Genomic DNA, 16,156 nt, shown 5'->3' on the forward strand with positions numbered 1-16,156 from the left:
AGTTAGAGTGTTAGAAAAACATTTTATTTTTACTATTTTAAAAACATTCTAAATAGTGTAAGGGTAGGGTTAAGATTAGGGGTTAGTATATTGCATCAAATTATTAACCATTTGATACAATATTAGTATATTGCATCAAATTATTAACCATTTGATACAATATTAGTATATTGCATCAAATTATTAACCATTTGATACAATATTAGTATATTGTATCAAATTGTTAAGTACATAGTGTCAGCAATGGGTTGAAATAAATACGAAAAATAAAGGCAGGATCTAATCGCATGCGGTTCTTTAATCAAAACAAACTCAACTAACACATCTCCAAGAATACATGAAACAAAAATCCCCATTCCGTGGGATCGTTTTGACAATGGTGTCGTCTGTACGCGGAAAGCTCAAAGGAAAAACTTCTCAGTTTTAAGCATATCGTTGTCGTGTAAACGTACCCTAAAACAAAAACAGAGCTATATAAACACAGGGAAAACTATAGGACTGAACAAGATACTTAACAAGATACAGGTGAGACACATGAGGGCAAATCAAAAACCATGGCAACAGAAAAGCATGAACAAAGAAAACAGGATTTTTTTAAGGCCATGTATTATAGCTGATTATTGTTTCTAAAATATTCCTAAAAAACATGTTAAATTGCATATGACATTGTAGACAGTGAGTTGGCCTACTTTCAGTCTAGTTGCTTGCAGTCTCTTTCCTGTGCTGTGACCTCTGCTGGTTCGGCTCACTTTTTCCACCTCTCATGTTCTGTCTGTTCCCACAGGATAGGGCAGTGCCTGTAATTTCATTTCATTTCGGAGGCGCTTTAGACAGGCTAGGCAAGCGAACTGGCCGGCTCTGTGCCAGGATCCGTCCCCAGGCAGCTGACCAAGCTCCTTCTTAGCCTCTTCTCAGACCTGGATCCAGCTCTCCAGACTGCTTATGTGACAGAGGGCTTCACGGCCAGCCTCATAACTCATACATGTCTGGTTCCTCGCAGCTCTCAAAGGGCCTGCGCTCAGCGGACTCTCAGCCTTCTTTTGTTTTCTCTTCTTTAAGAAGGAGACAAGGGCAACTGCTGTTGTTGGCCATGACCATGAACCACCAGTGTGTGTTTTCACACAACCCTGTGTCAGGGCTGTGAATTCTTAATATGCATCTGTTGCATGCATCCCATGTATATTATTATTGTGCTTTATGCATTGCAAACTACATTCCAAATGATGCATGACCAAATATTTATAATCGTTTGTCCCATGCAAACTACAAATATGGTGAATTCAATGGATTCTTTGTCCATAGAGCTGTCATTGTATATCTCGGTCATGGGATTGCAGCATCAAGTTGCAATAGGTGCACAGAGAACAGTGGAGGATTTTGTTCAAGACATACCTCATAAATATTTTAAAAGGCAATATATTGCTCATGAGGAATATCTAGCCGAGGAGCTCCACAATGACAGCCATTCTCATTTTCCACACAATAAAGCTTTATTGTTAAACCCATTCTCAAAGCAGACATCTCATTGCTCAAATAAATTACTTCTCTATACTTACAGAGTTGTATTATAGCACAGAATTTACATTATGTCTCTGTCGAATCAATTAGCTCTTTATACTTACGTTGTTATGTTCTAGTAAATCTCACATTATGTTTCAGCTAAATCATTTCTCATTGTCATGAGCACATAATATCACTATGATATGCTTTTAGTGCTCTTTTGTGTAAGCACAGTGTGTCTGTCTCTTTCATTCGGCAGGAATTTGTGCTGGTAGTGTTCTTTGGTGTGGAGTATGTGGTACGTCTGTGGTCAGCAGGATGCCGGAGTAAATATGTGGGAATTCTGGGCAGGCTTCGCTTTGCCCGAAAGCCCATCTCTGTTATTGGTGAGTGTGTGAATGAATTTTCAAAACGCCCTATTTTGTATTTTCTGGTGCATTCATAAAAGCAGTGTTGTTTTAAACTTGATTCTGTTGTTGCTATTGACATGTTTGCATGTTTTTCTCGTTCTAGACCTGATTGTGGTGGTGGCCTCCATTATTGTATTGGTAGTTGGTTCTAAAGGTCAGGTTTTTGCCACCTCTGCTGTAAGGTAAGGTTAATGTTTTAATATATAAGTCACTGAAGTCTATTTGTCCCTTGTGGTACAGGATTAAGTCGGCTTAGATGTACTGTATTGAAGTCATGACATGATGTTGTTTACAGAGGAGTCCGCTTCCTCCAAATCTTGCGAATGCTGCATGTGGATCGACAGGGAGGAACGTGGCGGCTGCTTGGATCAGTGGTCTTCCTACATCGACAGGTGAAGCATATGCCTTTTCATATTTAACGTTTTGTACTGGGGAAGTAAAAATGACTGCATGCAATTTCTATAGAGGTACTCTATAGATGCAAATATTATTTTTGCATTTCCATTTACTCCAACAGAAGAAAAAAAGAAAAAGAAAAAAAACTCGTCAATGATGTTCCAAAGAAGAAAAATTATAGGGACGTGCAGAGCCATTTTTAGTGAATCAAAAGCATATCAGTGAAGCACGATTCTGAAAATAAATGGCTTCTTTTGAGAATAAATATTTCAGAATGAAGACGCTGCAGCATTAGCAGAGATAGCACTTCATAATGAGATGTGAATGTGTATGCAAAATAGTTGTAGTGAGTGTTTTCTCTTTCTAGGAACTGATCACAACTCTATATATCGGATTCCTTGGGCTCATCTTCTCTTCTTACTTCGTGTATCTGGCAGAGAAGGATGCAGTGGATGATAGAGGTTTCACAGAGTTTAGCAGCTATGCTGATGCTCTGTGGTGGGGTGTGGTAGGTAGCTCCCCACCCATACCTTTCACTGACACAATGGATAATTGAAGACATACATCAAAGAACTGGATCGAGTTGAGTAATGGGTGTTGCATGTCAATGTCTTTTCTGTACATATGCTCAGGTGACAGTAACCACTATTGGCTATGGAGACAAGGTCCCTCAGACCTGGATAGGGAAGACCATTGCATCATGTTTCTCTGTCTTTGCTATCTCCTTCTTTGCCCTCCCTGCTGTAAGTTACAGAGATTTAATAGCCATAGCAATTGTTCCTCGCACAGCAGGCAAGTGTATGAGAAGAATGATTGTATTACCCCACAGGGAATCCTAGGCTCCGGTTTTGCTCTGAAGGTACAGCAGAAACAGAGGCAAAAACACTTCAACAGGCAAATTCCTGCAGCTGCATGTCTGATACAGGTGTGTATAAATGTAATATTGCTTATCAGTTGTCAGTCACGAGGATAGTCAGAGCTTCCAGAGTTATCCTGTTTCTTTTATTCTCATGATAAAGGCATCCTGGAGGTGTTTTGCCTTAGAGAACCCTGACTCTGCCACCTACAAGTTATTTGTGAAGAAGAACCTCAACAACTCATGGTCTAGCCCTAAATTAAAGGTAGGCCTACCTACTTAAAGATGCTTGCACAGATGGACTGGATAACAATTTGCAAGCACAAATGTAGAAATCGGAACTTTTATTTTATAATTTAAACAAGAAAAAACCAACATCATTTTAATGTGGTTTCAAACTGTAGTAGGCTACCAGAAAAGAGGTAAAGGTTTTGTCGATTTTTACTTCGGACAGATGAAGATGAGGAGGAAAATTAAGAGTAGTGACAGGGATGATGGGCTGAGTTCTCCCACCGTACCATCCATAACCTATGATTCCTTAGATGATGGAAGGGATGGCGGACAAGATTCAGTGAGCAGTATTCAACAGTCAGGTATTACCAACAATAAACTAAGATACTGTTGACCTTTTCTACCTCTTTTCTGTTTTTTCACATCTCTCCTCTGATATCCTTTATTTCACCTCTCCATTCTCACAGAAGGGGCAAACACACTCAGAAGATGTGGTGAGCTTCAGTTAGTGTCTGTCTTGTCTGTACTCACTTGCTATCTATTATTCCCTATACCTGCCTGTTTTAATTGTTCTTTTTTTACAGACAAATGTCTAATATTGACTCTTTAAATGAACCATATGGTATTTTGTTTCTTTAAATATGCATGTCTATCACAGCATCATTTGCTGTGAAATAAAATGTGCACACATGGTTCGATTTGAAATATGCTGTGTGAAAGCATCAAGCTTGATCTCTCTCCTCACAGAACGGGTGCCATCCTGGAACTCTCTGTCCTCTTTCCAGTTTTCTACACCTCCAGGTGGGTAACAAAACAAGTTGAAATTGGAATTAGATGTAACGCGTTTTCCATTGGAAAGACAGGACTCTCTTAGTCCTCTTGATGTGTGTGTTTTCTGTCTTTAGCGAAAAAGCCTGGGATTTTCGAGGTGCCGTCTCGGCCCACACTCCAGAGGTGCAGCAGCATCGCAGATGATATGGAGACTGAGCTGGAGCGAGAGATTTCGCTCGCTCCAGTCACTCATGTGTCTCAGTGAGTAAGAACGTATTATTCGAGTCTACCTGCCGTTTCAGTAAGTTTCCACTACTTATAATCTTTCAGAACTCTTCCAGATGGCATGCAATATCGAATGGATGGGCCGTTAAGAAGTGTTAGCTTGATGGTGTCAGAGTTAGCACACTCCTGCAGTTCACACTCACAATATCGCTTCTGTAAATACACTGGATTCCCAGTTCAAATCTTTAAAACACTTTTAACACATATTCGCCATCTCTGCTGGAACAGATCTCAGCTTTCTGAGCCCACCCACCCCAAGTGAAAACATGGCTAAAAGAAGTGCACAGTGTATATTTCTGAGCCCCAAAGCATTCCCATGAAGAGTGGTTATGTTGCAGGCTGTGTTTTGCCTGAGAGGGGGTCATTATCAGAATCTCTTTGCCCCATTAGCTGGTCAGCATGTGGAACAGCGCAGAGCCTGTGTATACTGCAAACCATTTACTTACGTGGGCAATGGAGCGATCCCGTCTCTGAATAGTCTAATGAACCATGTCTCTGTTGGGGGCTTACAGTCCATTAGATTATCCAGATTGTCCCTTTCTATTTGTGATGGGATCCACCACTCTACAGCATCTAACCTTAGGCCTCTATTACACTCTGAATTATGTGGAATACAAAAGCGTTCATTTTTATGTTAATATTTTTTTCTAGTACAAACTTTTATTTATTTTGAGAAACCACAAGAGGGCAGTGGAGGTGTTTTTGTAGACCAAACCCTTCTCCTGTCAGATTAAAGCATATGTTTTTCTTGGCTTACACTGGCAAAATCATACTAATGCTGCTTTAATGTGTATTATACAGGTGCTGTAGAAAGACAAATGCAGACAAAAAGTCTGGTCCCACTTTACATTAGGTGTGTTACACTATGTACTTGCATTAAAAAGAGTAGCCTAATTGTACAATGTACTTATAGCGTTCATATTGTATTGCAAAACACTTGCTGCAATTGAGGTGGGACACGATAAAATAAGATTAGGGTCAAATTTGGTGGTATGGTTAGGCTTAAGGATGGGTTACTGTGTAAGGTGAGGGTCAACAGTGTCATACAGAAATTAATTACAGCTGTAATTTCATGCAGGTATTTTTTTAAATATAAGTACAATGTAAAACATGTACACAATAAGCACACAAATGATTAATTCAAATGTTAGTACACAGTAGTTAAAGACACATATGAATTGGGATCAAAAGCATATTTTTAAACACAATCTGAGAGATATCGTAGACTAAGTTTAGTTTTCTTCTCACTTGCACTATTCTTGTGTATTTATATTGACTTTGATAGGGCTGAAGTGATAATATTAATCTCAGAATTGATACAATTACCAAGTTGCTTGTACACTGAGATTAATATAATCATCTGGAAAAATGTAGGTGTTTTCCACCAAAGCAACTTAAAAGAGATTTTAAATTCTAATTAGCTAGATCTAATATTTTTAGAGTCTTAAGTATGATTCCTCTCTAAATCCTCATTCTTAGGAGACATATTGCATCTCCTCTACAAAGGAGCCTTGTCACTACAAGCTTTCATTTGATCTTTGAAGTTTAATGAGCTTTCATTCGCCTCACACTGAGATGCAATGGCAACAGCTGGCTTTTCTCTCTCTCTCCCTCCCTCTCTCTCTTTCTTGTCTTGCTCAGTGTGGGTGTGAGTGCATGTTTATTTGTTTATGTCCAGCAGAGCAGGGTGGGGACTCAAAAAGTCCAGAACCATAACGCCGCCTTGCATCTCTTCTCCTCTCCTCTCCTCTCGGCTCATCTCTTCTCCTCTTACTCCTTCTCATCTCATCTCCTCTCCTCTCCTCTCCCTTAGGACGTTTGTCCTGCTCTGACCTTTGACCCAGGCTGTTAACTCAAGAGGTAGGAGAGGCACAAAAGCCTCCTCGTGCCTGCAGCTGAAACAGTTCGGCTGCACTGGGGGTGGGGGAAGAACAATGCCACAGAAACATATCTCTGACCGCTGCGCTCCCAACACACACACACACACACACACACACACACACACACACTAGAGGATATCGACACTACCTACACACTTTTATCTATTAAACCTTGATAAAGAACAGGACTGTTTCTGCCACAGTGATATGTTATAAAATGTTGTCATTTCAAACCTCTTGAAGTGTCTTGAATCAAGCCATTTGGTAGAAAGAGTCACAGTTGTCATTTCATATCAAATACAAAGGCGTCTTTGGCAGCTGCCTGGATCAAAGAAAATAAACTCCCGTCCAGAGCGACACAGGTATAATGATGAAATCAAAGCGAACGCAGGTGCGTCTGAAAGTGCCCCATTTGTACTCGCACGTATCTGCTGTTGCAGTCTTGTTGGGCTGTGGTGTGAGGTTTACCAAAGGAGACCCGGGCTGAAAAGATTGATTTATTCTCAGTAAACAGAGAAGGACTTCTAGTGGCGGAGGCCAAGCCAGGCCGTCTACACTGGTGCAGAGACAAAGAGCCATTGTCTGCAGCTCTACACACGCCGACAATAGCCTGATTGACAAGCGGCCCTAGTCGTAATGGGCTTCTGGGCTAAAGAACGCAAAAGTGACTTTTGTTAGAAACACTCTTGTCTTCCAGAGCAATAATCTCCATGCTGGCAATTTCACAGAAATTGTATGCATGTATGCGTTATATACATATTTTTCTGAGAGCTAAACATATATACTATTTATTTTTGAGCGTCACTTTTACTCAAAAGGTATTTTTGATTCAGCATGTTAATATATGGAAATATTTCCCCAGTCCAAAACGCATACAGCCCCACGTTCGCCTGTTAGAAGTGAGTAAATGTGTGTGATTTGGAGTGTGTGGCGGAGTGTAAGGCGTGCTGAATGGGACAGAAACATTGGCTCACTAATGCCTCTTCAGCGCGGCTTGCCAGCACAAGTTTCTTTATCTTGCCCGTCACGGCCCCTTTTCTTCCCCCCTTAACAGTAATTGTGTTTCGTTACAGTGTGTTAGAGCTAACGAGGGACATGGAGCGAGAGTCAGCGAAGCAGTGAAAGACAGACAGAGAGAGAGGGAGAGTTGCTCAGCAAGAAAGAACACATCCCAGATGATTCTCTCATTTGCTGTCAGACCAAGAGCCCAGCAAGACTCTCTGTAGAAGTTTGTAACAGAACACTGCACACAGTGAATTGACAACTATTCAGACAAATTCCTGTGAGCAGCGGATGCCAGCAACAGTGCTTTAAAAAAAAAAAATCTGCCTAACATTATGGATAGTTCACCACATACAAAAAAAAAATTATGATAATAATAATAATTTACTCACTCTCATGTCGTTCCAAACCTGTTTGACTTACACTTTTGGATAAAAAAGTGGAGGTTTTCACAGTGATGCCATAGAAGAACCATTTTTGGTTCCCCAAAGAACCTTTCTGGGAAAGGTTTCATTTTTTCTTCTTTGTTCTTTGTTCTTCTGTGAAGAACATTTTAAGAATCTGAAAAACCCTTTTCCACCTTTTGTGCAAGGTTCAATGGATGTTAAACGTTCTTCAGGGAACCATACCTTTACTTTTAAGAGTGTACTTTCTTTTGCTTACACACACAAATATGTTTTTATTTGTACATACAGTATAATGAAATTCAATGGGGTCAAGTGTTGTTTTGGACCAGACTGACTTTGATTGTATGAGCAAAAACAGTTGAAACATTCTTTAAAATATCCACTATAATGTTCCACGGAAGACAGAAATACATAAAGTTTTGGAACGACACAAGGGTGAGGAAATGATGACAGAATTTTTATTTTTGCATCAACAGTCCCTTCAAAATTACATTTTCAAATTCAAAAATCACAAATAATAAATTTGTTGTCTATGAGCACCAATATTTCCGTTTCACTTTGTGAAATTAATATCGATGTGCCATATCAGGTTTCTTTCAGAGGGCCCGGCTAAGTTAGTGACTTTGTTAGCTGGCAACATGATATGACAAAAGGCACTGAGGCCCCTGGTGATGTAAAAGGACTTGCACTGAAATGAACGCTGTCAGTTTCTTTGCTGCTGTAATGTTTAGGATCATATGAGGCCACAAGTTTGGGACATAAGCCATTTAGTCATGGTGTACGGCAATCATGGCACCGGAGGACTCAATGTCAGAGTGATTGTACATCCCTGTGTGTCACTCCTCATAAGGACATTTAATACTCTCCGTATTTGCCTGGCGCTTTGATGCTCGGGATGAAAGAGATCTTTGCTTGGCTGAAGCCAGAGGAACCCCTGCTGTGTGTGTATGAGCATCTTGTGCACGCACGTCTTTGTGTGCACATGTGTGTGTGATGGCTTCTGGCCAGCGGCCCAGACTCCACCCCGGGTCTTTACCCCAGTGTACAATGTCCAGCCGCTGGTCAGCGATTATCGGTCATTACTGCCTCAGTGGCCTTTATCTCAGCTGACCACTTATTAAAATGTCATTTAGGTATTTGAGCTCAAGGGGGAAGATGGAGCTGATATTTGGGATAATGTCCCGTACGGCGCAGCAGAGCCCTCTAAAGCTTGTGATTCTCAGATCGTGGCTAATCAGAGCGCTCTTCCCCTCCTCTTCCACAGAGCTATTCTTAGACACACAGGGCCCCCATGAGCCTTTTAGTGCCATAGTGCCACAATCCTGCAGCCTGTGGCGCAACACCGCCACACAAAGGTCTTCATCCTTTGACTCGCTGAGACGAGTCACAAGAGTGCACATGGCCTCAGTGGGGGACTTTGTGGTAATTGACATGTGTTTGTGATTTATCATATGATGTAACAAAACATTGGGGAGGTTTTGAGTATGCAGGCCGTTTCTTTCGGATAATTGAGTTGTAAGTTATATCATGCAGTTAAAGTCTCTGAACTTTAAATAGCTGGTCCCACTAGAATTAATTGCTGCTTTTTAAAAAAGCAGTATATGTTTTTTAAAAGAAGTCTCTAATCCTCAGAAACACAGCATTTATTTGGATAAAAATGTAATTAATTCCTGTGATGACAAAGCTGAATTTTCAGCATCATTACTCCAGTCTTCAGTGTCACATGATCCTTCAGAAATCATTCTAATATGCTGATTTAGCACTCAAGAAACTTTCTTATTATCTTATTTCTTAGTTGAAAATGGTTGTTCTGCTTAATATTTTTGAGAAAATCACAATATATTTTTTTCAGGTTTCTTTTATAAATAGAAAATTTTAAGTATTTTGTTGCAATGTAAAAATCTTTACTGTCACTTTTAATTTCATTTAATGCATCCTCCTTGATGAATAAAAGTATTCATTTCTTTATAAAAATCATACTGACCCCAAACAGTAGCATATATATATATAATGTAAGAAACTTACAACTTACAAAATTTACAACCTGTAGTTTTTGACCCCTTTGTATTTAATGCCTGAAGTTAAAACGCTGAAAACATACAAAGAATGGAAAAATAGATTTTACAATGGATTATTGTATGGATTATATCTCTTAATTGTCATCCTTCTGTAATTTTGCATGCTCTCATTTTATAGTCACACAACTGTCTGATTGAGTTTGTCTTCTTCAGTACCACGGAGGCCATGTTGGTTTGAGAGAGAGAGAGAGAGAGAGAGAGAGAGAGAGAGAGAGAGAGAGAGAGAGAGAGAGAGAGAGAGAGAGAGTATGGATGCTTTTTAGTGATAAGAGTGAAGCCCGGTGATTGTTATGTTTCCTGTTTATCTACATTTGATTACACTCAGATTAGCTGAGGCCCTTTAGAGGGAGGTCAAATAACAGCCACTTTTTCCCACCTAAAACACAATAACACCCTAGATAAAATGCCACTAAATTGCATATCACCCTTGCAGGTTCAGTTATTTTTTGCTGCTTTATATAAGACCTAATTTAGTCAATAATATATCCTCTCTGAAGCTTCTCCTTCCCCTCTGAGTTCTTGGTATCTATCCCCAGAATCAAACCAGTGTAGCTCTAATCAATACAAAAGATGCTGCCCATGTTGCCCTAAGGAGCGGTTGCTGACCTCGGATCCGGTGTTCTCTCATCTAGCCTCCACTAATGAGTGCTAGTAGATGCACAGAAGGGTTGATGTCATTTTCCAGACGAGATCACCTCCTCAGACCAAATGTTGTTGAACACACCCTGTTAGAGTTAATAGGAGGTGGGGAGTTAGACCCTTTGGCCTTAAGTGTTGATGGTACTAATGGCATGTTCATTTCCTGTCCCATGATGTACTTCTTTGATCTTTATTTGGGGCGGTTATGATGGCTTTTGTCACAAATTTGACATCACTTGCTATTTACATGGACAAAGCACGCAAACTCAGACCTTGGCTTGTCTTTAGATCATTAAAAACGTCACAAAATGGGTTGATTTTGGGGTTAAAGTAGATTTAATTTATGGTCTGTAGGTAAAATCCCTTGAAGGGATAGTTCAGCCAGAAATGAAAATTGTTACCCTCAACCTCATTTCATTCCAAACTTTCCAAAAATGTCTCAGTTTTTGTCCAAGCAATGAAAGTCAGTGGGGTCCAATGTTGTTTAGAACCTCATTAACTTTTACTGTCTGGATGGAAAAAAGAGTAAAAAATAAAACATTCTTCAAAAATATGTCGTGTTCCACAGAAGAAAGAAAGTCATGCAGGTTTTGAACGGCATGAGCAATTTTTTCAGTGAACTATACCTTTAATACTTTTCTCACAGGAAGCGTTGATTGTGATATTCTTCTCGTGGGATTATGTTAACGCGTTGTTTTGTAATAATCACTGTGTCAGTACATTAAGGTACAAAATGCAGCGTTGATGCACAATGCTGATTAGACAAACTACTCTTGTCACTGGTGGCCCTCCAGTGGATATGCAGTTACTTTCACATCTGGCTGCTTTTATTTAGCAGACTCAACAAAAAAAAGATTGGGAACGGAAGGGAGATTTGCAGTCTGCCTTCGGCAGAAAGAAGACCTCATATGATCGCCTCCTTTTCTCTTTCTCTCTCTATCTGTCGGTTTGTCTGTCTCTCTCCATCTTTTTCTTTCTTTCTTTCTCTCTCTGTCCCAGTGGGAGTCTTTCTCCCTTTGCGTACGTCTCCACCAGTGTTCGCCATTAGCCAGGCTTTGTGCCAGCACTAGAGGCAGATGGTGACCCTGCTGAGGTCATGAGACCAGCGTTGCTATGCTGGTAACCATGACTGGAGAGAGGAAGTGGCACTGCCTCCGGGACAGATGGGGTGGTTCCCATGTTCCATCTCTTGTGTCCCCCACCTCTCTCTATTTCTGTCGTCTTTCCCTGCTCCATTGGAATGACAAACAGCCAGGGAGGTATGATTCCTGAACTCTGTGCATGTTGCCGGCAAGATTTCAACTTGAGTTTATCAGTTCGGATTCTGTAGTTTCAAATGAGTAATGTTCCACCAAAATGGAACCACCCTACCATTAAGCTCTGAGAGGGATGTGAATATCAAACTGATCATTATACCATAAACATTTATAGCTCAAGAGAGTCGTTCAGCTCTTGACATGAAGTTATTTCCTCACAGTTTCCACACAAATATTAAGCAGCACAAATGCTTTTCAACATCGATAAGAATAAGAAATGTTTCTTGAGCACCAAATCATCATCATTTCTGAAGGATCATGTGACACTGAAGACTGGAGGAATGATGCTGAAAATTCAGCTTTGCCATCACAGGAATAAATTATGATTTAAAATACATTAAAATAGAAAACAGTTATTTGAAAGTGTCGTAATATTTCACAGAATCACTGTTTTTTCTGTATTTTTCATCAAATAAATGCTGCCTTGGTAGGCATGAGAGACTTCTTTCAAAAACATTTAAAAAAAAAGTATGTCTGAAGGTTTGGACACACCTGGGTGAATGTTTCTCATGGTCTAAAGGTTTTTTGAGGTTGCTATAAATGTAATATTTAAATCAAAATTGCTTTTTCTTCACTCTCCAGTCCAACTTATCTATTTAAAAAAAAATTAAACCATCAGTTTTGTAAAGAAATTAATATTGCCACAGTTTGAACTAATTTCGAGTATGTACATATTTAAACATGGTTGAACATTGTTGGTTACAGCATAACTCCTAAACTTCCATCTGTGTTATAGGCCTATTACGATTAGTTAAATTAATGATAGCTAAGAGTTTAGCTGTGTCCAAATGTTTTGACCCTATGCATGGAAATAGATCATAAACTAAGTCATACTAAGAATGCAAAATAGCTTCAGTTTTTGTTATCTGGAGTTTTCCATTACCACCTCTCCACCTCTTTTAATACTAACTTAACAGACATTTGCATTGCTGTGGGTATGATAATGTTCAAAGCTATTTAACTACTGGCAATATTACCCAAAGGGATGCTGGTTGAAATCTAGAGTATGGCACCAAAGAGCAGTAAATTGGCAGTTGCCTGCAGCACGGCATATGCCTTATCCCTCATTTCCCTGTAGCCCGCAGCCAGGGAGAAACCAGAAACTGTCAGCCAGCCATGTCCATTAAGTCAATGAGGCTTGATAGCCTGCAGCCAGTCTACAGCTAATGCATTTTAAAAGAACTTGTGTGAGTGTGCTCCGTCTTTTGTCAGAGTGACATGCAACAGACACGAGCCTTAGCATGCTAACATGATACAGGCATGGATCACATCGAGACTGGCACGCGGGAGCCGACATGCAAGGGAAAGTGTACTTCTCATACTTTGTCTTTCTTGGAGACAATGTTCCATTCCCCTATAACCTTGGGTCTCCTGGGAGTCAATCCCCCCCCCCCCCCCCCCCCCCCGTCCCCCCCCCACCAAATCTCAGTGCTGTGGTTTTTGAAAGCTTTGAAAAGCTGAGAGAGCCTTGTATATTCTCTTAGACACTGTGTCCTGGTCGTGACCCTTGTGCTCAATGACCACTTGCAAAAGTCCTATAAACAGCATCTGGAGTGGCTCAGGGCTGCACCTGAAGGCGTAGCAGAGACTGATAGGATTGTTTTGCAAATGATATTGAAAATGTGAAAGGTCAGTGATTGTGCTACGTTAGTTTGCGTTGACATACAACCAACATGTCAGAGACCACATTTATGACTAATTCGTATGTTTTTGTTTTTGGAATGGAGTTAGGGGTGGACCTTACACTACTCTAACTCTAACATAACCTTAACCTGCTTACTTTTTTCTAATAATAATACATTTTTAAATGATTCACATCGTACAAATCCATAGGAAATCGCCACCTTGTAACATACTCACGTTTTCTTGTGAGATTAGCTTGACTACAATAATATATAATAATAATAATAATATTAAATTTTATAATAGTTCATCCAAAAATGACATTTTTATTCACGCTCATGTCACTCCAAACCTGTATGACATCATTCCTTTTGTAGAACCAAAAAAGAGGATATTTTAATGGAAATTTTGAAGGATACTGACTTTGATTGTATGAGGGCAAAACAACATTTTCCTAATTATTTTTCTGTTGCAAAGAAGAAAAAGAAAGTCATACAGGTTTGAAATGTCACGAGGGTGAGTCAATGATGACAGCATTTTAATTTTTATGTGAATTAACTGCTGCTAGGTGATACAATTTCATTTCGATTTTCATTTTAAAATCGAAATGTAATGTAAATGTAAAATGTTAAGTATCTTTCTTAATACTAATCACAACACATAAACACACAGGTTGCGGGATTCCCATCGAGCGGCCATTCGTGTGATCCAGATAATGTACTACTTTGTGGCCCAAAAAAAGTTCCAGGTAAGATTTTTTGTTTTCTATTTGCTACAACCAAAATTTTATCAAGTTAGCATGTTACAGAAATTCAGATTTTTCTTCTCTTGATTGTGGTGCAGGAGCTATTTTGCTTATTTATATTTGATTACAAAGAAACTTTCAAATTCAGGTTTCCAATCATGAGCATTCCTTGATCAATTTCAGTGTAGTGAATAAGGTGTCTTTTAACACATATTGAAGAGAAGACCTTGTGTTGGGCTTCATTCAGTCACAGCAGATGCTCTGCCTGAGTCCTCAAAAATACAGGCTAATGTCAGAGGATTACCTTAATAGCTGTCCTACACACTTTCTCCTCCTTTGTGCGATTGTGCGACACTTGATACTCGTTACTGCACTTTGTTTGTCTTCTCTCTTTACCCTCCCATCCTCTCGCCATCCATTCATTTGACCCGCTTGCCTCAGTCATCTCTCAATCCCCTTATTTTCTCCAAGTCCTTCTCCCCTCCTCTCACACACTCTTGCGACACAGAACACACACTTTGGAGTGTTTGTCAGATGCTGCTGGCTAGATTTGCCGTGTCTGATGTCATGACAATGTTTACCCTTCTTTGAACGGCTCTAGCTTCTCCTGAATTGGGTCATTTGTGCCGGAGATGTGTGAATGTTTGGTTATTTCACCAACGCTGATCAAACTGAGCTTTAGTTCTAGAAAACTGGAGCTTCACACATCTTCCCCATGTTAGTCAGGAAGTTCAAATTAATTAAAATAGCTATAAGCATTATCACCTGCTTGATCTGCCCCGAAGGCAAAAATTAAGCTTTGGATCAGGGTGTTCGTTTGGTTTCAGCAGATGTGAATCATTTTCCTCAAAGGTGAGAATCAAGAGGAAATATTTCCCCTCTGGGCTCGTTTGATTTGGGGCTGGTTGTGTCAAGTCAACCGAGGTCACCCTTATGATGAACTGATTCTTTCAGACTTTAGTCATAAAGCTTCACTCTCATGAGGGCCAACCAGTGGGTTTGTGGGGCCCTAGGCAAGATCATATCAAGATTTGATCATAAAAATGTACGAGTCTATGAGGGGAAGTCAAAGTGTATGTAGATTAATTCTTGAAATTTAGAATTACTTTTTTTTTTTTATCTTTTGCAGTTCATTGAATAAGTCCTGCACTGTGGAAATTTAAGTATGAAAAGTACAAACAATGCATTCTCTCAATTAATATGAAACGGCATGTGTAGGAATGATACGATAAGAAAAATCTTAAAACCTTAGTTTTTTTAAATATAAAAACTGTATTATTAAAAGAAATTAAATATAGGTCATATGCACATAAACAAAACATATATATATATATATATTTATAGTGCCATTTGAAATTTTCTTCTAGAATGATCATTTTTATCAAGCTCGTATATTTAAGTTCAATAATGTCACTTAAATGGCAATGCAAATGACCTATTAATTGTCATTTAAGTGAAATTATTTAACTTAAATAATACAAGCTTTATAAAAATGATCATTCTAGAAGAAAATTTAAAATGGCACTTAGAGGCTTTTGCATCTGAACTCTTCATATTCATATATATATATATATATATATATATATATATATATATATATATATATATATATATATATATATATATATATATATATATATATATTTATGTCCATGTACTATATTTATATGTATTTTAATATATATACACTGTCATTAAAAAGTTTGGTGTAATTAAGGTTTTTTTTGTCATTCTTTTATTCAGCAAGGATGCATTAATTTGATCAAAAATGACAGTAAGGACTTCTATAAATATTTCTATCTCACAAAATGCTGTTCTTTTGAACTTTTTATTCAATATTTTATCTAATCCTGACAAAGAAATGCATCACGGTTTCCACATAAATATTAAGCAGCAACGGTACTATTATAATAAATAACTATAATAATAAGAAATGTTTCTTGAGCAGCAAATCAGCATATTAGAATGATTTCTGAAGGATCATGTGACACTGAAGACTGGAGTAATGACGCTGAAA

General features: G+C 38.9%; 1 protein-coding gene across 3 annotated transcripts in view; it reads left to right on the forward strand.

The window, feature by feature from the left end:
- Positions 1 to 16,156, forward strand: part of kcnq1.1 (potassium voltage-gated channel, KQT-like subfamily, member 1.1) — a 33,544-nt gene that overhangs the window by 11,953 nt on the left and 5,435 nt on the right. For 2 of the 3 annotated variants that reach the window (XM_079865388.1, XM_079865390.1), the window contains exons 3-14: positions 1,760 to 1,886; positions 2,014 to 2,092; positions 2,206 to 2,302; positions 2,674 to 2,814; positions 2,939 to 3,049; positions 3,136 to 3,231; positions 3,326 to 3,427; positions 3,617 to 3,755; positions 3,861 to 3,887; positions 4,141 to 4,194; positions 4,299 to 4,425; positions 14,067 to 14,142. In XM_079865388.1, coding sequence (XP_079721514.1) covers positions 1,760 to 1,886; positions 2,014 to 2,092; positions 2,206 to 2,302; positions 2,674 to 2,814; positions 2,939 to 3,049; positions 3,136 to 3,231; positions 3,326 to 3,427; positions 3,617 to 3,755; positions 3,861 to 3,887; positions 4,141 to 4,194; positions 4,299 to 4,425; positions 14,067 to 14,142 — 1,176 coding nt within the window. The remainder of the gene's footprint in view (positions 1 to 1,759; positions 1,887 to 2,013; positions 2,093 to 2,205; positions 2,303 to 2,673; positions 2,815 to 2,938; positions 3,050 to 3,135; positions 3,232 to 3,325; positions 3,428 to 3,616; positions 3,756 to 3,860; positions 3,888 to 4,140; positions 4,195 to 4,298; positions 4,426 to 14,066; positions 14,143 to 16,156) is intronic. The other variant, XM_079865389.1, reaches the window with a different exon arrangement.

This window comes from Squalius cephalus, assembly GCF_949319135.1.
Source record: "Squalius cephalus genome assembly, chromosome: 3".
Classification (NCBI taxonomy): Eukaryota; Metazoa; Chordata; class Actinopteri; order Cypriniformes; family Leuciscidae; genus Squalius; species Squalius cephalus.